Consider the following 25,805-nt stretch of genomic DNA (forward strand, 5'->3'; position numbering starts at 1 on the left):
GCTTCTCTCCAGCCATGAGGAACGGTATGGTTTTCTTCCTCGGGTGATATTTCCTGGGCTGAAGCCTAACCCAAACTAAATATAATTAATTTTTTTACAATTTCTGTTTTATAACCCCCCAGTTGTATCTCTGGTAAATCCTGGGAGGAGACGCTCGTCTCACTCCACTGTCGGGCACCGGGCATCGATGTGAGGGTGGGGATCGAACCCTGCTCTGCCGCAGCCAGAACCGGGAACTTAACAACCAAGCCACCAATGCCACACACACTCTGGTCTGTTCTCTTGGTTTATTTGACTTCGTCATTAGAAGTTAGACCTGACAACAGACTGTGCCACATAAGGATCAAACCCACAACCTCCAGTACTCCAACCAGATATCTACCACAATGAGCTATCTGACCAGATACATGGAAGTATTTTCTTTTTGTATTTGACTTCTTCATTTGAAGTTAGTCCTCAAAACTCACTGTGTCGCATAAGGATCGAACTCACAACCTCCAGTATTCAAAGCAGATATCTACCGCCCTGAGCTATTCCACAAGTCATAATATTGAAATTCAAAGAAAGAGTACAAAACAGTAAAAGTCATAGTCTGTCGAAAAAAAATTAATAGTATAACATGTAAAAAAAAAATCATATTTCATTAAAAAGTCATAGTATAGTGTGTCAAACAAAATCATAAAATATTATCCTATACTCTATCATATTTTTCGACATGTTATTCTATGACTTTTTTTGGTAAAATATTTCGACATACTATACCTTGACCTTTTTTGGTGACATTTTTCGACATACTAACTGGCAGAGCTGGACTTCCATATAGATGTGAAGCAGGTTGACTGAGTGAAGGCACACGGAGGAAACTTCTTTTAAAGGTTTATTACAAAACGCAAGACAAAACATGTCAACTGGGTTTTTATTCTATTGGCAAACACGATACAACGATGAACGACCTTCTATCTGCAGCTGAAGCTGAAAACCACCAACCGAAGAGAAACAAACACAACGTGGATCCAGATGCAAACAGCTGGGAGGAAAAGAGGAGAACGGCAGCTTTAAGGCCCGAAACTGAAACAACAGAAACCAGGAGGATGAAGTGCAGGAGGAGGAGGAGCAGGAGCAGGAATAGGAATAGGATGAAGAGGAGAGGAGAGGAGGAGGAGAGGAGGAGGAGGAAAAGGATGAAGGGCAGGAGGAGCAGGAGCAGGAATAGGATGAAGAGGAGAGGAGGAGGAGGAGGAGGAGCAGCAGGATGAGGAGGAGGAGGAAGAAGAAGAGAGGAGAGGAGAGGAGAGGAGAGGAGAGGAGAGGAGAGGAGAGGAGAGGAGAGGAGAGGAGAGGAGGAGAAGAATGAAGGGCAGGAAGACTAGCAGGAGGATGAAGGGCAGGAGGAGGAGGAGGATGAGGAGGAAGAGGAGGAGAAGGATGAAGGGCAGGACGAGGAGGAGGAGGAGGAACTTCTTTGTATTTGCTACGGGAGCTTCGTAGTGACGGTCTGCCTCCTACACACACAATAGTCACCATTAAATTAAGTCAAATCCAATCACACAGTAAAATGTTATTCACAAAGTCAAAGTGTCCACCGCCGTCAGACGGCTCGCCGAGGAACAGGAGGTGAAGCTGGGGGAGGTCCACGGTTGGTCCAGGACGTCCGTTAGAGTCTTTAAATAATTCAACGTCTGTTAATTGGTCATTAAAAACAACGTTAGATTCCAGATTTCTTCAGAAGTACGTTTGAGGAAACAGCTGCTTTGTGTTTGTTTTTTTAAATCAATTATTATTTTTCTCAGACAGACGTCGTTTTGCATTTCAATTCTTTTGTTTTTCTGAATTTCAGATTTTACTTCACAGGATTGTTTTGTCTTTTTAATAAGCTCGTCTGGAGGCTTTAACTTTGAAAAACTGGACGTCTGCTGGAGTCGCTTCCTGTCTGCTTGATGATGACGACGCTAAACAATGAAGGTGGCGGCGGTGTTGCTACGGTAACGAGGGCAGCTCGACCCTCTCTGGTTTTTGTTTTTTACTCGTGAGTCACATTTAAATATTTATATTTATATATTACAACATTGTTCCAAATTCATAAATAAGTAGTGCAGTTTCCCCTTCGACCTCCACAACACCGCCAAAAAACTACAAACATGGCCGACCAGCTGCAGGTCATAGTCTACATGCAAACGTTAATGTGGAGGAAAAATCTGACCAATCAGAGCGCTGCACCAAGAAGAACTTCAGTCAATCACAATCACTCTGAGCAGTGATGTAACAGAGGAAAGAAAACAAACCTGGAGACGAGCTGATCCAGATCAGACCTGAACCAGATCAGACCTGATCCAGATCAGACCTGCACCTAGATCAGTCCTGCACCAGATCAGACCTGAACCAGATCAGACCTGCACAAAATCAGACCTGTATGGAGGTTTAGTAACGACAAAAATAACTCCAGCTTTTATCAGCTGACACTTTTTTAATAATTATAATAAATATTAATATAAATAATAATGAATGAATTTAATTATAATGACGACAGAGAGACGCTGTGATCTGATTGGAGGAGCAGAGGGGCGGGGTTTGTTTTTTTGTCGTTAATAAACTTCCGTACAGTCGTAAATAAACTGGATCCACAGCTGTTATTGTTGTTATGAATCTTATCTGTGGAGACTCAGTTTCCCATAATGCTCTGCGTTCTGAGTTCCGACCATAGGAATAGAGTGAGAGTGGAACGGACCGTCCGTTCTACTCTCACTCTATTCCTATGATCCTGACAGGCAGCGATCACACTGACAGGTCCCGGGGCTGATGGGAAATGGAGTGCAAAGTGGGCAGAATGACAGCGAACAGCGTCTGTGTGCAACCTGACGGACAGGTGGAGGAGGGGCGGGGCAGGGGCGGGGCTAGGGTAACACTTTAAATCTAATCCCATCCTTAAGAGCTAACGGCCAGTTATGACCAAATATGGATATGACCATATGTGGAGATCCCCCCGCCATACGACCATATATGGATGTCCTGCTGCTATCTACACCAGAGAAGAATCAACCGGGTCCAGTTCCCAAAACCTGCCCAGAATCTGTCCCTAACTGGTCCAGAGCTGGAGGAGAACTGGTCCAGAACTTTTCCAAATTAGAACTTTTCCAGAACTGGCCCCAAACCAGTTCAGAACCAGTAAGTGCTGATTCAGAGCCCACCCAGAACAGGTCCAGACCCCAGTCCAAAGCCGGGGGACGTCACTCGGAGTCAGACTCCAGCGGAGCGGTCTCGTCTAAGACGACTCTCTTCCGGCGCTTGGCAGTGGTGACCCGGGCCCGCTGCTCCTCCTCCAGGTGGGCCTTCTTGTGGCGGGAGAAGCTGGACGAGTGCATGAAGGTCTTGTTGCAGGCGGCGCAAGTGTAGGTCTTGGTCTTGGCGGCAGGGAGTTCAGTCTTGACGTGGAGCTGCTTCTGCTGGTGGTGCTGTTGCAACTTCCCCCGGCCGCCGCCGTCCCCCGCCCTGTGGGTCTGCTGGTGCCTTGCCAGGCTTGAAGCGTGGCTGAACCGCTTCCCGCACTGCGTGCAGATGTGGCGAACGGCTCCGCCCCCCTCCTCCTCCTCAGAGGGGGCGGAGACCCGTTTGGCGGCCCGCCCCGCCCGGCGGCGGCGGTTCTTCTTGCAGAGAGTGTAGAAGTTTGGCTTGTCGCGGGAGCAGAGCTTGAGCCGGATCTTGAGGTCTGACGAGGTCTCGCCGAGGTTCTCCTTGCCGGGCGTGTAGTTGTCCAGCAGCTCCTTGACGTGGGTCACCTGGTGTTTGGACAGCTGCGTGGACGTCCTGAAACTCATGTCGCACTGCGGACAGGCATAGAACTTATCGCCGCCATGACTCTGAATGATGGCGGTCGCCACGTGCTGCTGCTGCTGCTGCTGCTGCTGCTGCTGCTGCTGCTGCTGCTGTTGCTGCTGCTGCTGCTGCTGCTGCTGCTTCTGCCTCTGCTGCTGCCTCTTGGTCTTCTTGTTCTTGCCGCCGGCCTTCAGCGAGCGGCGCAGGGCGCCCGCGTTAGGGCCGACGGCGGCATCCTTGGAGTCGCCTTTTCCTTTCTTGTGGATGAGGCGGTGGCGTGACAGGCTGGAGCTGTGGTTGAACTCCTTCCCACAGATGTTACACGGGTGGATCCGCCGCTTCCCGTGCAGCCTCAGGTGACTCCCCAGCATCCTGACAGGAAACACAAACACACCGCGAGCAGAGTGAGGACACAACGAGGAAACAACCAGGAAACAACCAGGAAACAACCAGGAAACGACAAGGAAACGACGAAGACACAACGAGGACACAACGAGGAAACAACAAGGAAACGAGGACACAACCAGGAAACAAGCAGGAAACAACCAGCAAACAACCAGGACATGACAAGGACACAATGAGGAAACGACAAGGACACGACAACGAGGAAACGACGAGGAAATGACGACGAAACAACGAAGACAAGACGAGGGTACAACGCGGACACAACGAGGAAATAACAAGGACATCATCATTAAAGAAAAGTTAGTAAATGTTTGTGTATGTTGTGAAATATAATTCTAAATAACTGATTCGTTATCGATGGTTCAGTCATGAGTTTGTGCTTCTACCCACCTGCTGCCTTTGAAGCTCATCCCACAGTGGGGGCAGGTATAGCGTGCCTCCTGATGCGTCGGCTCCAGCGCCCGTTTGGCGGGCGGCAGCCCCCCTACGCTCTTCCCGGTGTGCGTCTGCTGGTGGCGGTAGAGGCTGGAGGCGTGGCTGTAACACTTCCCACAGTAGCTGCAACGGTACTGCCGCTCGGTCGGCTCGTAGTCAGCCTGGTCCGAGTCCACGTCACCGTCCAGCTGGCTGCTCCCCGCCTCCACCAGCACCTCCTGCTCCTCCTCGGTGTCCTCCTCGTCTTCATCAGAGTCTGTCTTTATCTCCACGCTCTGCTCCGTCACCTCGCAGGGGTACACCTCCTCGTATGGAGCGAAGAAGGCCTCGTCCGTCTCGATCTTCAGCTGCTCGGCCGTCAGGTCCGACGGGTCGTCCGAGTCCTTTTTCACGCAGGAGATGGTGAACTTGGAGCCGACCTCCGCCCACTTCACCACGTACTCGATGGGCTGCGTGTCCAGCTCCACCGTGATGAAGTCTGCACCCAGGGTGTCCGACTCCGACACCGCCAGCTCCGTCTCCGAGTCCTCCATCCTGAATTGAAGGAGGCCGGGCGGGGAGGAGGAAGAGGAGCAGCTACTGCCCTGGGGAGGGGGAGGAGGAGGAGCAGCTACCGCCCTGAAGAGGGGGAGGAAGAGGAGCAGCTACAGCCCTGGGGAGGGGGGTGGGGGGGAGAGGAGCAACTACAGCCCTGGGGGGTGGGGTGGAGGAAGAGGAGGAAGACGAAGATGTTAGCATGTGCCCTCACAGGTCTCAGATTTATAAATATACAGATGTTGTTGTTATCAGTTCATTAGCAGATCAATACAGGATGATCAATACAGGACGATCACTACAAGATGATCAATACAGGACGATCACTACAGGACGATCACTACGAGACGATCACTACAGGACGATCACTAAAGGACGATCACTATGAGATGATCAATACGGGACGATCAATACAGGACAATCAACACGGGACGATCACTGCGGGACAACCAATACGGGTCGATCACTACGGGACGATCACTACGGGACGATCACTACGGGACGATCAATACGGGACGCTCAATACGGGACGATCACTACGGGACGATCAATACGGGACGATCAATACGGGACGATCACTACGGGACGATCATTACAGGACGATCAATGCGGGACGATCAATGCGGGACAATCAATACGGGACAATCAATACGGGACGATCACTGAGGGACGACCAATACGGACGATCACTACGGGACGATCAATACGGCACGATTACTACGGGACGATCAATATGGACGATCACTGAGGGACGATCAATACGGGTCGATCACTACGGGACGATCAATACGGTACAATCACTACGGGATGATCAATATGGGATGACCACTACGGGACGATCACTACGGGACGATCAATACGGACGATCACTACGGACGATCAATACGGCACGATTACTACGGGACGATCAATATGGACGATCACTACGGGACGATCACTAAGGGAAGATCAATACGGGACAATCACTAGGGGACAGTGGTAGTTGTATTACAGGTATATTATGATACTGTATATATATATATATATATATATTGTGATATATATTATAATGATAGTTTTACTTCAGGTATATTGTGATATTATATTAATCAGATATAATATGAATATGATATTAATCAGCTAATACTTAATGAGCTAATAGTATATAGTAGTATAAAGACATATAATATAAAGAAGTTTATATATTGATATAAATGATTTTCACTTTAATATCTGTAACTAACACGTAGAAGCACTGATTGATTACCGATCACCGATCAATATTCTGTTGACTCCATTTACAGAACAACGTCTACAGAACCTGCCACCCGTCTGTGTGCCAGCTACACTCAGAATATTATATATATAAATAAATTCATAAATAAAAATTAATGTACAAGGAAAGAATATTGTGTTTCTGTCTCATCATCATATCAGAGCTATTATTGAAATCATTCAGCCCGTTAATTGATCAGTCAATTCACAGGAAACTAATCACCTGTTAAATAATATAATAATAAAATAATCTGTGTTTTTATACCTTATTTGGACATTTAGAGATTCATGAAGAACAAATGCAAAATTCAATTCAATTCAATTCAATTTATTTTTGTATAGCGTCAAATCATAACAGAAGTTATCTTGAGACGCTTTATATATAGAGCAGGTCTTAGACCGTACACCATAGTTTAGAGACCCAACAAGATCCACCAAACGCGCTGTGGCCAGGAAAAACTCCCTGTTTAGTGGGAAGAAAACTGGAGCAGAACCGGGCTCTGGGTGGGAGACCATCTGCCGAGACCGGTCAAAAAAAAGTCAGAATCACTGTTATATGAATTATTAGACATTCAGAAAACACACTGAACATATAAGGTCAGTGATGTCACAAATTAATAAATATAAATAAATATACAAGGAAAGAATATTGTGTTTCTGTCTCATCACCATCATCATATCAGAGCTAATATTGAAATCGTTCAGCCCGTTAATTGATCAATCAATTTACAGGAAACTAATCACCTGTTATATAATATAATAATAAAATAATGTGCTTTTATACCTTATTTGGACATTTAGAGATTCATGAAGAACTGTAAAAGTCAGAATCACTGGATATGTTATATGAATTATTATTGAACATATAAGGTCAGTGATGTCACTGTCAATAATAATAAAGACAGGTGACCTTTGACCTCCTGAGAGAAATCTTCAGATTAATAAAAGGGTGAATATGAGCTTCGTGACGTCACGTGAGCTCCCCAGATGTTCATACCAACATCAGGGCGCTCTGCGACATGAACCGAGCCAGACCGCCTCGCCGAACTCCGTTCAAAAAACCGGTCATTTTCAGTGTCTCCTATCCGGCCGGGATCTCTGCCGAGGTGACACAGAGACGAACCGGTTCTGACCCGGTTCAGTCCAGCATGCATTCAATAAAACCTGCAGCACTTCACTAATATCTAATTTCAACATATATGTGAGATATTTGCTCATATATATGACATATATGCTCATTAATGCCCAGCTCGCATCCCGCGGAGGAGGGCGGCTGCAGACAGCGCATCCATTAACAAAGCATGATATTTTACTAATTTTTACTTATTTTTCTTGTTTTTTTTTATAGCCGAATTTATTAATAGGTTATTTTGTTTGGTAAAATGTCTCATATGGTGTTATTAACCGTGTTGTGTTTGTGGTAGAGCAGGGAGGGCTCAAATAGCGTGTTTTGTGAGTGGAGTTCCGGGGCTCGGCCGGAGCTCAGGTTCAGTGATGATGAGGAAGCTCCGGACGGTTCTCTCTCCTCCTTCAAACTAAAACTGTCAGAATAAAAGAGCAGCCAGCGGATTAAAAGCCCGCGAACCGGAGCTGTGAGGTGGACCGGGTCGGGATTCGGTTACTCACCGAGCCTTCGGCGGCGGCGCGGAGGCAGAAAACGGTTCGGTTCTACCGGCGGAGACGGTCACAATAAACAGGAAGCAGCGGACGTGGACACAAAGCATTGTGGGAAAAGGATTAAATGGTTGCGAAGAACGGAAGTACGCGGGATTGTCCTTCAAAATAAAAAACATGGTCAGATCAAAATAACATAAAATAATATGAAATAAATATAAATAAAGTAAACGGTTAAATAAAAAAAATTAAATAAATACAAATAAAGTAAACGGTTGAATAAAAAGGAATATAAAATAAAGTAAACGGTTAAATAAAAAATAAATATAAATAAAGTAAACGGTAAAATAAAAAATAAATATAAATAAAGTAAACGTTTGAATAAAAAATAAATATAAATAAAGTAAACGGTAAAATAAAAAATAAATATAAATAAAGTAAACGTTTGAATAAAAAATAAATATAAATAAAGTAAACGGTCAAATAAAAAATAAATATAAATAAAGTAAACGGTTAAATAAAAATATATGAAATGAATAGACCAATGGATAGACCAAACCAAATAATCGATTAATTGAGAAGATTAATCAACAATGAAAATGATGGTTAGTTGCAGCCCTAGACATATACAGTAAAAAAAAGTACTAGTAGTAAAATAAATATAAATAAACTAAACGGCTAAATAAAACATATTGAATATAAATAAAGTAAACGGTTAAATAATTTTTTTTATAATTATAGGTAAACTATATGTTAAAATAAAATGTACATTATAATGTATATGTAATATATTTATATAATACAATTGAATAAAATATAAAACAAAATGAAAGTTAAAACTTTATTCTAGATATTTATTTGGGGATATTAGAATCTGATGAAGATGATGAAGATGGAGGGATAGGAGGATGAAGAGGAGGAGGATGAAGAAGAGGAGGAGAGAGGAGGAGGAGGAAGAGGAAGAGGAAGAGAATGAAGAAGAGGAGGAGAGGAGGCGGAGGAAGAAGATGAAGAAGAGGACGAGGAGGAGAGAGGGAGGAGGAGGAGGAGGAAGAGGACGAGTAAGAGAGGAGGACGAGAAGGAGAGAGGAGGACGAGGAAGAGTGGAGGACGAGGAGGAGAGGAGGAGGAGGAAGCGGAGGAGAGAGAAAGGAGGAGGAGGTGGAGGAGGAGGAGAAGAGAGAGGAGGAAGAGGAGGAAGAAAAGGAGGAAGAACAAGAGGAGGAAGAGGAGGAGCAGGATGAAGAAGAGGAGAGAGAGGAGGAGGAAGAGAAGGAGGAGGAGGATGAGGAAGAGGAGGAGGAGGAAGAAGAGGAGGAGAGAGAGGAGGAAGAGGAGGAGAGGAGGAGAGAGAGAGGAGGAGGAAGAGGAGGAGGAAGAAGAGGAGAGAGGAGGAAGAAGAGGACGAGGAGGAGAGAGGGAGGAGGAGGAGGAGGAGGAAGAAGATTTAGAAGAGGAGGATGAAGAAGAGGAGGAGAGAGAAAGGAGGGATAGGAGAAGGAAGAGGGAGATGAGGAAGAGGAGGATGAAGAAGAGGAGCAGGGAGAGGAGAGAGAAAGGAGGGATAGGAGGAGGAGGAGGAGGAGGAGGAAGAGGAGGATAAAGAAGGAGGAGACAAAGAGGAGGATAGAGAGGAAGAGAGAGAAAAGAGGGATAAGAGGATGAAGAGGAGGACTAGGAGGAGAGAGAGAGGAGGAGGAGGAAGAGGAGGATGTAGAAGAGGAGGACGAGGAGGAGGAAGGAGGATGAGGAAGAGGAGGAAGAAGAGGAGGAGGAGAGGAGAGAGGAGGATGAAGAGGAGGACGAGGAGGAGGAAGGAGGATGAGGAAGAGGAGGAAGAAGAGGAGGAGGAGAGAGAGGAAGAGGAAGAGGATGAAGAACAGGAGGAGGAGGAGGAGGAGAGAGAGAGAAGAGGAGAGAAGAGAGAGAGGAGGATGAAGAGGAGCATCAGTAAATATAGAGGCCTCTTCTCCTCTCTGGTTCTCTGCTGTCACCGCAGCAGCGTCACCGCGTCTCTGTCAGCTTTACCGGCTTTATCCCGGTATTCTACACACACACACACATACACTCGCATACACACACTCGCATACACACTCACGCACGCACACGCACGCACATACACACACATACACACACACGCACGCACACCCTCCGTTTTCCGGTCAAATCACGAAGATCGTTTCCAGACCGAACACTTACGGTTCAACCCGTAACGGTCACGTAACGGTGCTGCTGGTTCCGGTTCGGCCCTCGGTGAGAATGAGTCGGTTCTCTCCGCCGCAGCTCCGTCACATCCCAACCGGAGAGCAGCGGCAGCCCGTCGGCTAGCAACCGCTGCTGGAACGAGCCTAACGGAGCGGCGCGGCGCGGCGCGGAGCGGAGCGGCAGAGCGGCAGAGCGGCAGGTCGCCCGGCAGAGTGGATGGGACGTTGCGGCTGCTTAGCGGCAGCAGGCGGCGGAGCGTCCGGATCCTCTCCGCTCTGTGATTGGTTGAGCTGCTGCGCATCGAATCTGATTGGCTGGCGGACTAAAATCCCGTAAATCGTGCCTAAATATCGCGAGGTGTCGTGAAGCTTGACAACATTAGTGATGGGAATTCCGGCTCTTTTTAGTGAGCCAGATCATTTAGCTCAGCTCACCAAAGAAGAGCTAGACCACCAAGTGAAGGGACAGATTTCTAACAACACACTGAATGACAATTCAGCTGCTCTCAGATCATTCAAACTCACCCCCAACCTGAGAATAACTACATTTTACACAAGTATTGACTAACTTATGATTCCAGAGACAAGATCAAATTGAATGCCACCCACTAAATTAGTTATTTAAATACAGTTCTAATTTATATCGCGATAAAAAAATATATACGATAGACATTCTTATATCGTTTTGATGATAAATATTGTTATCTTGCCCAGCAATATAAGGCATTGGAATAAAGTTCTATGGAATACTTTAAAAAATATATATCTCCGGCTCTTTCGGCTCCCAAACGGCTATTTGTTTTACCACTTCTGCCTTTTATAATTCAGCCAAATTTAGCTTTAGCTGTTTTGACCTATGATTAGTGTGTGTGCACATATATCAATTAAATTATTTAATATAATTATACTAAACCTTAGAATTTCCTGAATATCATAATTTTACATGCTGCTTCGTTTCCGACTGTCACTCATCTTGTCTGCTATTCTGCTATTTCACATATTTTACAAATACTTTTTGGACATTTTTCTAATATTTTCTGACATTTTTCACTATTTTTTTCACATATATTATAAAAACTTTTTGGACATTTTTCTAATATTTTTCTGACATTTTTCACTAGCTACTTTACATATTTTACAGATAATTTGGGGATATTTTTCTAATATTTTTCACTATTGTTTTCACATTTTACAGATAATTTGGGGATATTTTTCTAATATTTTTCACTATTGTTTTCACATATTTTACAAATACTTTTTGGACATTTCTCTAATATTTTTCTGACATTTTTCACTATTTTCTTCACATATTTTACAGATAATTTTGGGATATTTTTCTAACGTTTATCACAATTTTCAGACATTTTTTCACATGTTTTACAAATAATTTTGGATATTTTTCTAATATTTTTCAATTTTTTTACTTTAATAATAATAAGTAATAATTTCCAGAATATCATAATTTTACGTGCTGCTTCGTTTTCTAACTGTCACTCATCTTGTCTGCTATTCTGCTAATTCACATATTTAACAATTACTTTTCCTTAAATCTTTCACTATTTTCTTCACATATTTTACAGATATTTTTTTTATATTTTTATAACGTTTATCACAATTTTCAGACATTTTTAACACATTAATAAAAAATTAAAATAAAAAAAACCGGCTCTCGGACGGGAGCCGGCTCTTATCGTTCACTTAAAAGAGCCGGCTCTTTGAACCGGCTCGTTCGTCATCAACACATCACATCAGAACATGCCGTATGTGAGCCGTGTATCTAACAGGATGGAGAGTGAGCGGTTTCTAACGAATAAAACTCGTGTTTTATGATTATAATCAGTATTTTTTTTTAATTCCACTCTGAGTCATGAATGTATAGTATCAGTCTATTCATCTCTGGTTTGTTTCATTGAAGAATAACTGAGATAAGTAACGTTTTCGTAGCGCATGTTGAACTCCATTGAAAAATCACTGATTTTTATATAATCTTGCATCATAATCTACTCTACACACAACTAATGATCATATCAGCAGACATTTACAGTCTCCATAGGCTTCTGGTAAATTCGGCACTAAAATAGCACAATACTTATCAATTCAATTTGACAGAATTCAAAGTTTTAATAATACAGTCACAGGGCTGCCTGAGGTTCCCGCCATTCACTGCCTGCTGTGTAGCCGAATGGAAATGATCGATTTGTGAATGGAAGTTCTGTCTTAACTTTGGAATCAAACTGACACAATCCGAAACCACCAGACACAAATATGGAGCACAAACAGCATTCTGGGTCTCAGTTAACCCTTCAATGGAACTAAAAGGTACAGATAGATGTTTCTTCATTAAGCTGAAATAAGTCATTTTAGTCACATCTCAGATCAGTTTACATAAACCATAAAATAAATACCTAACACTCACATAAAACAAACAAATAATCCCATCAGTCTGTTAAAGGGACTGTTTGTAAGAATCAGAAATGCTTGTTAACAGCGACACCTGTGGCCGTTAAGTCAACGAAAGTCACTCTACATAGACATGAACGAGCATCGCTCAAAACAGTGAGGCGACACACATCAGCTAAAACCACAATATCACTATATTTCAGCTGCTTGGCAGTAATGTTAGCTGACCAGACGAAGGTCTCTCCATGAGTCACTGATGATTCTAGTGTTGGCTTTTCCTGCTTCAGCCTCCCGACCGCGGCCGGAGGGAACAGGAGAGACACCGGCACCTGGTCGGAGACGATAACGTTTCTCGCTGCGGAGCCCCGTCACTTCACAAGACACAAGAAACCTCTGTCGGTCTGGAGGAGCTGCAGCATTTATTTCTGCACAAACGTCCACTGTACATTCACTAGATTTTCTCAGAGCTAAACTAACTCTACTGCAGTGTGGAATGTACGCGCATAAACGTGAGAGTGGAGCGAAATAGCGCGAACGAGCGCGGCGTGTGAGTGATGGCAAGCAGAGGAGCAGAGGAAAGCAGAGACTCCGGCCCTGGAGACCAAAGCTACGGTCTCCCCCACGTCCTCCGACCATGGCCAACACTGCTTAAGAGACGGGCTTCACTAGATATAACTTTGCGGTTTTGGTGCTTCGGTGTAGTTTGTGTTGGAGTTTGAATAGCCACACGCGAGCGCGCATGGCACACCGACCCGGATGGATTTATACGTGTAAGAAGTTACAAACAATCCCTCTAACATTCGTTAGAGCTGATGTACTGAGCTGCATTAGATTGTACAGGTACCTAATAAAGTGGCCACTGAGTGTATGCTAGATAAGGAAGGAATAATGTACTGCGAGCCAATCATTATTATACAATAAACAATAATGACCGGCTCGCTGTAACTTATCCCACGTCTACTTACTGAAGAAATCAATAATTTGACACAAACGCGGTCCTCCAGAGTCTGACATCAGAACTGCGCCCATAGTAACGGTCTGTTATAAAGAAATAACAGACCTTAGAACACCGTGATTAACCAATCAGAATCGAGTATTCAACACAGCCGTGTAATAATGTATAATAGATGACTCCAACATGTCGGTTAGTGAGTCACCAGCAGGCGGCGCCCTCTGCCTTCACCTCAGCACACCACAGAGGAATAAGAGGTGCAATTTGCAATGAATTCTGGGAAGTGAAGTGAATGAAACTCTGCAGAGTCTAGGAGAAGTGGTTAGGAAAGGACTGCAGCCTTGGACTTGTCTCACCTGAAACTGGACCTGTACGTTGACTCGGTGGACTTGAGACTTGTTGACCAGATGAAGACCAGATTTGGACTCGTCTCCACTAACCGGAGGCTCCTGCGGATCATAAACTGATCTGTGGACAGAGTTCAGTAAACTGTTCTGGGGTCAGCTGATGATTCTCAGTAACAGCCGTTCGTCACGCGTGGATCATCCGTCTGTGTTGAAGATCTTTGACCTCCAGACTCACCTGAACGTGTTTGACTGACAGCTGCAGGTAAACAGTCTGTCAGAGTCTGACCAGGTCCAAACACTCTGAACCAAGGCCCCCCCCCCCTGTCCCCTCGGGGGCCCCTGGTCCAGGACCTGGTAGACCCCGTCAGTAATCAATAGAAGTAACAGTAACGGCAGCTGTCAGATAAATGTAGTGCAGTATATTAGCAGTAGTACTTCACGTATAAAGTACCATAAAGTACAGTGTAGTAAAAGTACCCTCAGTACATGTAAGTTACTCTGACTCAGTGATGTCATATTGATGTCACAGCTCTGTCTATCAGTGTCCTCCTGCTGGTGGGTATGACCTCATCAGCTGCAGTAAACAGGAAGTTTATCAGTGTGTTATCTCTGTGTGTGTGTGTGTGTGTGTGTCAGCTCATGTTAAACTGGAAATTTCCAGAATAAAATCCCCTCAGTTAAAGTCGAATGGAAACTTTCAGAATAAAATCCCCTCAGTTAAAGTCGAATGGAAACTTTCAGAATAAAATCCCCTCAATTCAAGTTAAACTGGAAACTTTTAGAATAAAATCGCTTCAGTTAAAGATAAACTGGAAACTTTCAGAATAAAATCCCCTCAGTAAAAGTGATGTCACAAACACAGAGATGATGTCAGCATGTTTTATTACTGTAGAGAATCACAGAGAGTACTGATGACATCACAGCTTTATATGACAGAAGCACCGCCCCCACAAAATCATCACACTAGCTTCAATAAAAAGCACCAATCACTGCTGACTGCAGAGTCATGTGACTGAACAGACTGCAGGACGCTTCCACCAGACAGCATTCTGGGAAACAGTTATTTATTCTGTAGATTTTAGAAATGTGTTTTCTGCCCTGAACTGAGTCTTCCAGGTGGTGTTACGACATATGACAAGTTCCACCAATCAAATGAGAGGTCTGCCTGCAGCCTCAACTCAGGGAATAGAAACAGAAACTTTTAATTTGAAAGATCCAACAGCTGTTTCCTCTCACACTGTTTACACTTTATACACGCTTTAAAATAATAATAACAATATTAATCAAACATTGTGGGAGATCTGTTGGTCGGAGGACCAGAATTAATAAATCTATTAATACACCTATTAATAAATGTATTAACAGAATAGTACTGCAGCGCCTCCACTCAGCTGGAGGTCACTCGCAGTACTGCAGCTCATTCTGACTCCGTTATAAATCTTTGAGTTATTAAGTTTTAATCTTTGAAGCTTATATATTTATGAAAAGAGACTTTAAAGTGCGTCAGAATCCCTACTGAGCATGTGCAGAGCACAGCGTCAGTCGTGATGCGAGCAGCGTGCAGTCTGGACAGGAAGTAGATCTTTGCAGTGGAGCAGTTTGACAAAAAACAAAAGAATAAAAACAACATTATTCTGTTAAATGAAGAAATAAAGTGAAATCATAAAAACAAGCGCCATTAAAATAAAAGCTACTTTATGTCTAATTTTAACCCCGCCCACCACATGTTTAGCCCCGCCCCTTCAACTCTCACCCTGTCCCCTCAAGCTCCGCCCCCTCTCTTCCAGTCAGGATCAGCTGATGAAATGCATTCTGGGACATGTTGACGATAATGAAGCTTATCAATCAACTTGTTTGATAATCGATTAATAGTTTCATTCATTTTGGTGAAACTAATTCGGTATCGTCTGATTCCAGCCGCTCTCTTCTGTCTCACGTTTCATGTATTGTTAAATTAACACCTGAGCTGATGAAGCCAGTGAGACGCAGCTGAAAGCTCTACGACCCTTGAGTCACACTAACTTGAGAGTTTGGAGAAGCATTGATCGGTGGGTACTTGATCATGATTGGAGGAGAGCTCAGCGAAAGAAGGCGGCGGCAGCGGCAGCGGCGTTGGTTAGATTGTTGCGGTCGTGTGCGCTGATCAGCGATAAAGTGACTCCCAGAAGAGAAGAAGAAGAAGAAGAAGAAGCATCTTCATCGTCGTCACATCTGGAGGGAAAACAGAGACGGACATTAAAGGAGCGTTAATACTCTGACTATAAGGATGTATATATAATGTAGATGTAGCAGCGTCATCATGCAGATGGTTCCAGGAACCACTGGGAGGAAACAGGAGGATCTAAATCTATAGAAACTAACGGAGTGACGTGGCCTCACCTGTTCAGCAGCTCTGTGCAGCCATTTCTCTTTGTCTCCGCCCACCTTCATACAGGAGAACAGGTCACACACGGACGGCATCGCCAGGCGCTCCTGACAGGAAGTGAGCACAGCCAGGTCAACAACACTAACCTGATCCAACACATCACACATCTGTACTGGTCTCAGTGGTCTGTACTGGTCTTAGTGGTCCTGTTACCTGAGCTTGACTCCTCTTCTTCAGCAGCCATTTGTCCTCCTCTGCTGCTGCGCTGGGCTGACCTCCTGACTCCCGAGTTTGTCCTGGAATCACCCAGAGATCTGGATCCAGAGGGCTCTGGAACGGGGACAAGCAGGAGGAAGAGGAGGAGGAAGAAGGCTTGAACTGGGAGCTGTGCTCCTCCCTTCTGGCCTTCTCCTCCTCAGGAACCACCCAGCCAGAGAGGGAGGTGGTGTTGGAGGGGTGGAGCCAGGCCTCCAGGATGGCCTGGACCTGAGGACACAACACAACAACAACTAATCAATAATCAATAATGAATGTAATAGTTCTATTGATCTAATAATCTGATTGGTTGACGGATGTTGAAGCTGAACTGAATGAATCCAGATCAAAACTCACCTTCTGTTCCTGCTCCCGGTGGTGCAGGGTGGGCGTGGCGTTCTTTGAGGCAGGCGTGGTGGCCGTGGCATGCTTGGTGGTTGGCGTGGCGTCCATGTTGGCGTGCTGGTCTACTGGGACCCCGTTTTTGTCCCGTCCGTCCTGCCGGAGGAGCCAGTGGCTCAGAGCGTCCCTCCCACAGTTCTCGTCACAGACACAGTCGGCGTAGGAGGAGCAGACCTCGTTGCCCCTGCAGTTCTGCTGCACCGGCACCACCTGCTGTAGCCATGCCTCCAGAGCCGCTGGCATGGGCGGGGACTCGGGGGAGGCAGGCGGGGTCTTCAGGCACTTGAGCTGGCCCAGGTTCTCGATCTCCAGGGCCTTGGTGGTCTGGCAGCAGGAGGAGCAGTCAGCGGCGGGGGGCCTCGACCCCAGCAGCCAATCGCTGGACGACCAGCCGTCCTCGAATGGCTTCAACACCCGCCGCCACCGCTCGGCGTCTGACATGGTCTCCATGGCAACAGTGGGCGGGGTGATGAGCCAGTCGCTCATCTCCTCCTCCTCCTCCTCTACCTCATCCTCGGGAGCGACGGCGAGCTCTGATTCGTCGATCTTCTCGATGGAGAAGGAGGAGCTGGAGCTGCTGTAGGTCCGCTCCCTGCTGGCGGCGGTCTGGTCCTGGAGGACCCAAGCCTCCAGGTCCCTGAGCTGACCCCAGGCCTGCAGGAAGTCCATTGAGGCCAGCACAGGACAGGAAATCTGACACAAACACACAGGAAGTGACATGTGACCAACAGGAACAACATGGAGCTGTCTGGTGTCTGTGGTTAAACAGCACCAGAGCAGTGATCATTAATACGGTAACCATGGAAACATGTGAATGACTGAAGAGGGGCTCCACCATGATGGTCTGGAGCATCAGACACCACTGAGTGGACCTTAGTTGGGCTCCTCCCTCACCTTGCTCTCCTTGCTCTCCTTCTGTGCAATCAGCCAATCCTGAGGGTCCTTGCTGCCCTGGTAACCAATAGGAGCGCTGCTTGATGGAGGAGTTCCCATCAGCCAGTCACCCAGAGCTCCAACCTCCATCTTCTGATCAGAAACACATCAAACAACATGTCACCTTCCGGCTTCTATCCCCGTCGATCCCCTTAAATCGTCCTGGTTTCAACTGGAGTCTGGTGTACTCGGAGGGTTCATGTGCTGAACTGACTGAATGTTACAGGTTAGTCTCTGTGTCTACCTGCTGGGTGCAGTTACCTGTTTCTTGGCAGCGATTGGACAGCTCTGAGAGGACACGCCCTCCACCAGCTGCAAACAGGAAGTACAGAAAACACCTGGTCATCATCACTTCCTCAAACGCAACACCTGTGTGTGTTTGTGCATGTGTGTGGGTGTGTCACCTGAGCCGTGATGCTGCCGAACGAGGTGATGGCGAGCCTCAGAGAGCGAGTGTCGGCGCGGAAACTCATCTCAGGTGTTTCCTCTGGCGTCAAACTCAGAGAGGATAACCTGCACACACAGGAGAAAACAAGCACACCCAGCCGTTACACCACACTCACCTTCATCACCTTCACCATCGTGTGTGTGTGTGTGTGTGCGTGTGCGTGTGCGTGTGTGTACTTACTTCTCCATGCAGCTGGTCAGCTGGTTGTTCAGGTCTTTGCTGCTGTTTGAGTTCTGCAGCTGATGGACGATCACATCAAACTGACCTCTGAGCTGAAATACAAACACCACGTAAACACAGTCAGTAACCAGTATGACCAGTATGACCAGTAAGACCAGTAAGACCATTAGAGAGGGAGCAGCTACCCGGTGCAGCTGGTGCAGCTGGTGCTGCAGAGTTTCAGTCTTCACTTGTTCCAGCAGCTCGATCTGCCCCAACAGCCACACCTCCCTGCAGCGCAGCGCTTCCTGCTGACGGCTCACACAGCTCTGCAGCTCCGCACGCACCTGAGACACACAGGTGAGACACACAGGTGAGACACACAGGTGAGACGCAGTGGTAACACAGACAACAGTGGGCTGAAGGAACCTTTTCGTTCCAGGGACTAAAAGTCACAGGAAAACCCGGCCTAAGTCACTGCAAATATTACAGAACATCACAGAAATGACAAGTCAGATTTACCTGAAGAGGTTCAGAGAGGTGGAGTCGAGTGCGCTAGACTACAGTAAAGTCCAGCAGACTACAGCAGAGTACGGTAGATGAAGCTGTTCTCAGTCTGTCAGTGATATGAACTCGACTCTCTCTCTTCAGTGTTTTATATGCTGACTCTACCACCCACATGACCTAACCTGTCGATGGTTAATTGAGTCTGGGTTACCGCCGCAACCGCAGGTGCAGGACCGAACAACAGGTGGACTTAAAGTGTTTGTGGAGTTTCAGACCACACATACACACATTGTACGGTGAATCATGGCAATTAGGAGATAACCACGGTATGGTAACCACCGGCACCTCCCAGAAGAGGAGGAGGAGCTGGTGGGTGAGGAGGTCCAGTTCATCCACCAGCCACAGGACCAGCGTCTCTGCCGTGTTTCTATGTTTACAGCCATCATGATGATGGGGTCCGTCAGTAACACGCCGCCCTGGTCTGTGGCCGTACGTCCATGTCGTTAGACTAGTAACGCAGCTATTGTAGCGCCACTACTGCCCAACACTGGACGTAACGGTACACTGATGCTGCTCACTCGCCCTCGCAGCTCATTTGTCAACTGGCGGTTACAGCATTCTCTCAGGTTGAAAGATGCCAACGTTACCCGTTAACATGACGACAGATCAATGTTTAAACAGACAGACAGACGAGGATGAGGAGGATGAAGGTCCTGACCTCTCTGGTGTTTTCTCTCAGCTGCTGCTCGGCCTTCATCACGCTGCTGATGGCGTCCTCCAGCTGATCTTGGGCCTGCCGGCACTGCTTCAGTCCGCCCGCTGTTGCCATCTCTGCCGACGGCATCCTGTGGATAGGAAACAGGAAGAACACAGCGTCAAAATAAAAACGGTGAAACTGGATCTGGACTGACATATAAAGGTCAGCAGCGAGGTAGATTCCTCTTCAGGTTATTCTCATTTATCAGCAACGAGGTAGTTTCCTGTTCAGGTTATTTTCATTTCAACACTGATGGTGAAACTGTCTCTTCTGTTTTCTTCACTTCTGCTTTTCACTTTACTCCCATCATTATATTATTGCTGTTTCTATGTTAAATATGAATTAAACACTGTTAAGACTCATTTAGATTTTATTTTATTTACCTAAGTCTGCTACAGTGAGGTCAGAGGACATCCTTTAGTGTGTATTTTTGTTTTGTTTTTAAATATTTCATTAATTCTCCTTCAGAATAATATTTACAATCATCAGGGGGTGGAACTGGTTTCATTCTTACCCTAAATGAAACCAAAAAAACTAAAACAAATGTATTATCCATCATCATCAACGGCCACGTTAGACAGAGACCTGACCACACAGATGAGTCCTGACCACACAGGTGAGTCCTGACCACACAGGTGAGTCCTGACAGAAGGAGGGTTTACTGCAGCATCTGTTTGTTCGGGAGTTTCTATTCTTCTGTTCACACTGTGACTGACTCAGCTGATTGCAGATCAGTCAATGATCCAGCCGGCTGTGTTGTGGTGAAGGCCACCGACTGGTCAGAGGGCTGGTGGGTCACCAGGATCTACTGGGATTAAACCAGTCACACCACTAAACTATTTTCAGACCCAGCTGGACAGGGTGGGGGGGAGAAAGGTGCTCCGATATAAAACTGATCAAACGCATCGAATCAGTGGTCACATGATATTTCTGTCTCTCAGCGTTGGCGGAGGTGAGAGTTGTGAGAGTGGTGAGAGTTGTGAGAGTGGTGAGAGTGAGCGTGGCCTCAGGGCGCGGTGCTGCTTCGCTATCAGCTGTTAACAGTCGATCAGCTGATCAGAACCATGCTGAGGAAAAACATCAGACGTGACGTTTGACATTCACACTCTGCTGTGTTTACTGAGCAGAGTCCTGCTACATTCTGGCTCATTTTAACCCACCGTCTCTGCGGTCACGTCTGTCCTTGTTTTTAAACATACTACACACATTTATTGTCATAATGTCTCCAGCTGTGTTGTCCTTGTTTTTAAACATACTACACATTTATTGTCCTAATGTCTTCAGCTGTGTTGTCCTTGTTTTTAAACATACTACATATTTACTTTCCTACTGTCCCCAGCTGTGTTGTCCTTGTTTCAGCTGTATGTGCATTTCTGTCTTAGTACATAAACCCGGGTCAAAGTCCTTGTATGTGTTCACATAGCTCAGCGTTTCTCAACGGGAGCGTTCAGAGGACATCGGGGCGGGCGCTGGAAGCAATATTTTTGTAAGGGGGGCGTTGAGGTGTTCTGAGAGGGCATTTGAACTTTAACCCAAAGACTCATGACATGACGAGTTGAAACTTGCAACTACTTGCAAAAGAATGTGGTCTTCAAAGTTAGAAAACATGCCAGTTTACACCGATGCAACTACTTGAGACGGTGTATCATTTCCACAGCAACGACTCTTTACTGCCGTGTTTCTGTCAGCTTTCTGTAGCGCTGCTCCATATGCTGCCTTCACTGGAACGGGACGTCAGAGCATCATCTTTTTTTTACCAACATGGGGTTTACTGTGTCAAGTCAGAGAAAGGGACACTCTCTTCCCCGGTATTACCCGTGGAGGAAATTAAGAGTTTCTTCCTCTTGAAAGCATCCATTTCTCCAAATTTAACAGAGGGATATTCCGCTGTCGGACTTTATGTGAAAGCACCTTAGAGTCCAGCCACACTGTGGGCAACACACAAACTAGACACATGACACCTGCCACCTGACATTTAGTCACAAGTCAGTCCAAAAATATACAGTCCACCAATCAGTGCCACCAGTATTCCGTTGAATATCTTAGTTATGGATTTGTACCTTCTCCCACCAATGCAAAACCTCCAATGTGTTTATTGTGTGAACAAGTGTTTTCAAATGAGACCATGAAACCCTCACGTCTCAAGGAGCACCTTACAAAGATCTACCCAATTTAGCTTCCTTCAAAAGTTAAGATCCTTCCACTTTTTTTTCCAGTAGCCTCAAACGTTTTCCTCGGTTCCTTGGTAGGCTGCTCTTGTTTTCCGTTGGAAATATTAATATGAATTGTTTGTCATTTCTGTTGGAACATTAATATTTAGGAAGACAATTAGCCTACATTTTATTTGATGGGGGGCGGTAAGGGACCTGGATAACGGATAGGGGGGCGCTAGCCCAAAAAAGGTTGAGAACCACTGACATAGTTGGACAATAAAACTGAGCTTTAAATAACATTACAGTACATCAGAATGTACTTGAATATCCAAAGTAAAAGTACTTGTTATGCATAGAACGGGCTAGTGTTATAACAATATATATTATCTTATTACACATGTATTAAGTACAGTAGTAGTTTACTGTCAGGATGGAGAACTGAAGTACTTTATATACAGTATGATCACAGGTTTTACGAAAGGAAAGCAATGTTTAAGTCGAGTCTGATGTTGCCTTATACACAACAGAATGATCCAGTCACTTCCACACAGTGAGGAATACAGCTGATTAATTAAACACTGGTATTGTATCGGTACTCGGTATCAGCCGATACCAAAACCCAGATATTGATATCGGGACTGAAAGTCGGATCGGTGCATCCCTAACTTTTATCTGAATATTCACAGTCGTGGAAAGTAGAAAAGTACACATTTTAAGTACTTATACCGTACTTCTATCCATCTATCTTCATTTGATGTTACTTAAAATGTCTATATTAATCTAACAAAGTTTCCTAATTATACTCAACTATATATAAAGTACTTCCATCCTGACAGTAAAATACAACTGTACTTTAAAAATGTGTAATAAGATAATATATACTGTTATAACACTATCTGGGGCCAGTTCCATGCATAACAAGTACTTTACTTTGGATATTTAAGTACATTCTGATGTACTGTACTTTTACTTAAGTTTACCTTGTAAAACAGTATATTTATATTATGGTGCTCACCACTGAATATTAGCATCTTAATGTGTTCCAATGATTAACTTTTGGTTAATAAAAATGGTTAGTACCACTACTACAAATACTAGACTACTACTAATACTAGCCATACTAGACTACTACTACTAATAATACTATATACTACTAATAATAATAATAATACTAGACTACTACTACTAATCATAATAATACTAGACTACTAATAATAATAATAATAATACTAGACTACTAATAATAAGAATAATACTAGACTACTACTAATAATAATAATAATAATAATAATACTAGATACTACTAATAATAATAATACTAGACTACTACTACTAATCATAATAATACGAGACTACTAATAATAATAATACTAGACTACTAATAATAATAATAATAATAATAAGAAGAAGAAGAAGAATACTAGACTACTACTAATAATAATACTAGACCACTAATAAGAATAATACTAGACTACTACTAATAATAAGAAGAAGAAGAAGAAGAATAATACTAGACTACTACTAATAACAATAATAATACTAAACTAATAATAATACTAGACTACTAATTCTAGACTACTACTAATAACAATAATAATAATAGACTACTACTAATACTAATAATAGACTAATAATAATAATACTAGACTACTAATAATAATAATACTGGACTACTACTAGGCTACTAATACTACTATTAATACTAGACTACTAATATTACCACTTCTAATACTAATACTAGACCACTAATACTATTTATATTAATTTATATAATCGATAATAGCAGAACAGATCCATGTGGAGGCTCAGATGGAGAATAAAGCGTTAAGTTAATTATCTGTTGTCCTACCTCTTGTTTCTGACTCACTGCTGGTAAAACACCTGAGAAAGATCCGTTAAACACACCGCGTCCTCAGCTGTGAGCTTAGCCTCTGACGGCGACATACAACCGGCTATTGTTTAGTTTAGAGTCTCAGAGCGGAACAAGGAAGCAGTCTCCTCCTGTCTCCGCCATCACTGCGGCTCAGCTCGCACGTACACACAGCGGGGGGAGGGACGGCCTCGAGGAGGGAACAGCCGGCTGTTATCTCACATAAACACACTTATTGCACTCATTAGTGATTAACTAGGATGTGACAGAGGCCACTGTACATAGCTGATAACTCGGTTTCATATTAACCCAGAAGTGAACGTGACGAGCAGTGGTCTCAGAGTTCAGCTCGCCAGACTCCATTGAAAAACACTGGATGTTTATTTTAGTCTGGTTTGCACAGCTGGCAGAACACAGCTGTGCAAACAACTTCACACTTTCTCCCAGTATCAAAGGTCAACTCGTAAATCGGCTTACAGATAATCCACCCAGCAGCACTACAATATAATAAAATATCTACTTTTACAGACTCAGTAACTCACTAACAGCCCTCAGCTGGGAGTTTTACTGGAGAGGGAGACTATGAGGAATCATAAAATACAACATCGTGTTACAGGTGACATTGATAGGCGAGCTATGAGTATGCCGAATTACAGATTGGATATTAAGTAATGTGTATAACAATTAAAAACTAATGTTACAGCGCGTAAAACCTTACTTATCAATGGAAACGCTTAAATCGAGATGTTTTTGGAGCGAGTTTGGTGTCACAACACGTGGACTAAGTACCACATTAAGATCAATATAAACCTTGATAACTACTGGGATGGGATGTTATTTACATACAGCGCGGGAAGCGGCTGCTGAAAGACGCTGTTCAGACAGAAACAGACGGTAGAGAGACAGACAAGCAGTGGTCTCAGAGGTCAGCTCGCCAGACTCCATTGAAAAACACTGCATGTTTACTTTAGTCCTGTTTGCACAGCTGGCAAAACAACTTCATACTTTCTCCAAGTATCAAAGGTCAACTCGTAAATCGGCTTACAGATAATCCACCCAGCAGCACTACAATATAATAAAATATCTACTTTTACAGTCGGAGCCCAGCACTCACAATCAGCCCTCGGATGGGAGTTTTACTGGAGGAATCACGTGTAAAATACAACGTCGTGTTACAGGTGATATTCATCGGCGAATTATGAGTATGCCGAATTACATATTGGATATTAAGTAATGTGTACAACAATTAAAAACTAATATTACAGAGTTTAAAACCTTATTTATCAATGGAAACGCTTAAATTGAGATGTTTTTGTAGCGAGTTTGGTGTCACAACACGTGGACTAAGTACCACATTAAAATCACTATAAACCTTTATAACTACTGGGATGGGATGATAAAAACCAACAACACGTAGATATTATAAATGTTTGTCTGTTATCTAGCAGCGACTAGAGGTCACAGCGTGTTTTTAGCTAAAGTAAGTTAGCTAACGTTAGCTCGGCTATGCTAACGTTAGCTCGGCTAAGCTAACAGGCTAGTCGACTCTCTCGATGTGAGAAGAGGCGTTTTTGTGAGCCGCAGACGGTTGAACTCACCGGGTGCCTTTAGTCTGGACTCTCGACTTCGATGTCATGAATAATCCGTGTTAGTTCGGAGACACGTTAACGTTAAACAGAGCTCCGGTAGAGACACGTTAACGTTGAACAGAGCTCCGGTAGGTAGATGCCGGTGTTTCCGTTACCACCAGCTGCGACCCCTAATTTCACGACCACGTCAAGGAAAGGGGAGGAGGAGGAGCCTCGCGATAACTGAGAGCAACATCCCGTTGGATCCCGTTAATGCCCCCTGCTGGTGACGCTGCTGTAACTGCAGAGGGCTCATTATGCTGCTACTGCATTACATTCAGTGCTGTACTTTATACTGTACTACTACTACATTTATTCACAGATTCATATTAATAAAAAAATCTAATCAACTAATAAATGACGATTATTATAA

At 44.5% G+C, this 25,805-nt stretch overlaps 2 protein-coding genes across 6 annotated transcripts; both read right to left on the bottom strand.

Annotated features, from left to right (window-relative positions):
- Positions 1-864: 864 nt before the first annotated feature.
- On the bottom strand, positions 865-14,375 carry LOC141774481 (uncharacterized). Of its 3 annotated transcripts, none has more exons than XM_074647182.1 (4): positions 13,965-14,375; positions 4,606-5,341; positions 2,375-4,182; positions 865-2,325 (listed from the first exon to the last, which is right to left on the bottom strand). In XM_074647182.1, exons 2-3 carry the CDS (start codon positions 5,181-5,183, stop codon positions 3,225-3,227), a joined length of 1,536 nt encoding a protein of 511 aa, XP_074503283.1. In that variant the 5' UTR covers positions 5,184-5,341; positions 13,965-14,375; the 3' UTR covers positions 865-2,325; positions 2,375-3,224. The 3 variants fall into 3 exon arrangements, with proteins under 3 accessions (XP_074503283.1, XP_074503281.1, XP_074503282.1); XM_074647180.1 differs by lacking the exon at positions 13,965-14,375 and adding an exon at positions 10,252-10,423; XM_074647181.1 differs by lacking the exon at positions 13,965-14,375 and adding an exon at positions 8,065-8,214.
- Positions 14,376-14,820: 445 nt separating this feature from the next.
- On the bottom strand, positions 14,821-25,601 carry ncoa4 (nuclear receptor coactivator 4). 3 transcript variants are annotated; one of them, XM_074647177.1, is made up of 12 exons: positions 25,510-25,601; positions 25,403-25,477; positions 19,743-19,869; positions 18,724-18,864; positions 18,539-18,630; positions 18,315-18,423; positions 18,172-18,222; positions 17,881-18,003; positions 16,933-17,670; positions 16,534-16,806; positions 16,335-16,427; positions 14,821-16,166 (listed from the first exon to the last, which is right to left on the bottom strand). In XM_074647177.1, exons 2-12 carry the CDS (start codon positions 25,438-25,440, stop codon positions 16,161-16,163), a joined length of 1,791 nt encoding a protein of 596 aa, XP_074503278.1. In that variant the 5' UTR covers positions 25,441-25,477; positions 25,510-25,601; the 3' UTR covers positions 14,821-16,160. The 3 variants fall into 3 exon arrangements, with proteins under 3 accessions (XP_074503278.1, XP_074503277.1, XP_074503280.1); XM_074647176.1 differs by having other exon boundaries at positions 17,872-18,003; XM_074647179.1 differs by lacking the exons at positions 25,403-25,477; positions 25,510-25,601 and adding an exon at positions 23,784-23,974 and having other exon boundaries at positions 17,872-18,003.
- Positions 25,602-25,805: the final 204 nt, after the last annotated feature.

Source organism: Sebastes fasciatus, chromosome 9, assembly GCF_043250625.1.
Source record: "Sebastes fasciatus isolate fSebFas1 chromosome 9, fSebFas1.pri, whole genome shotgun sequence".
Lineage (NCBI taxonomy): Eukaryota > Metazoa > Chordata > Actinopteri > Perciformes > Sebastidae > Sebastes > Sebastes fasciatus.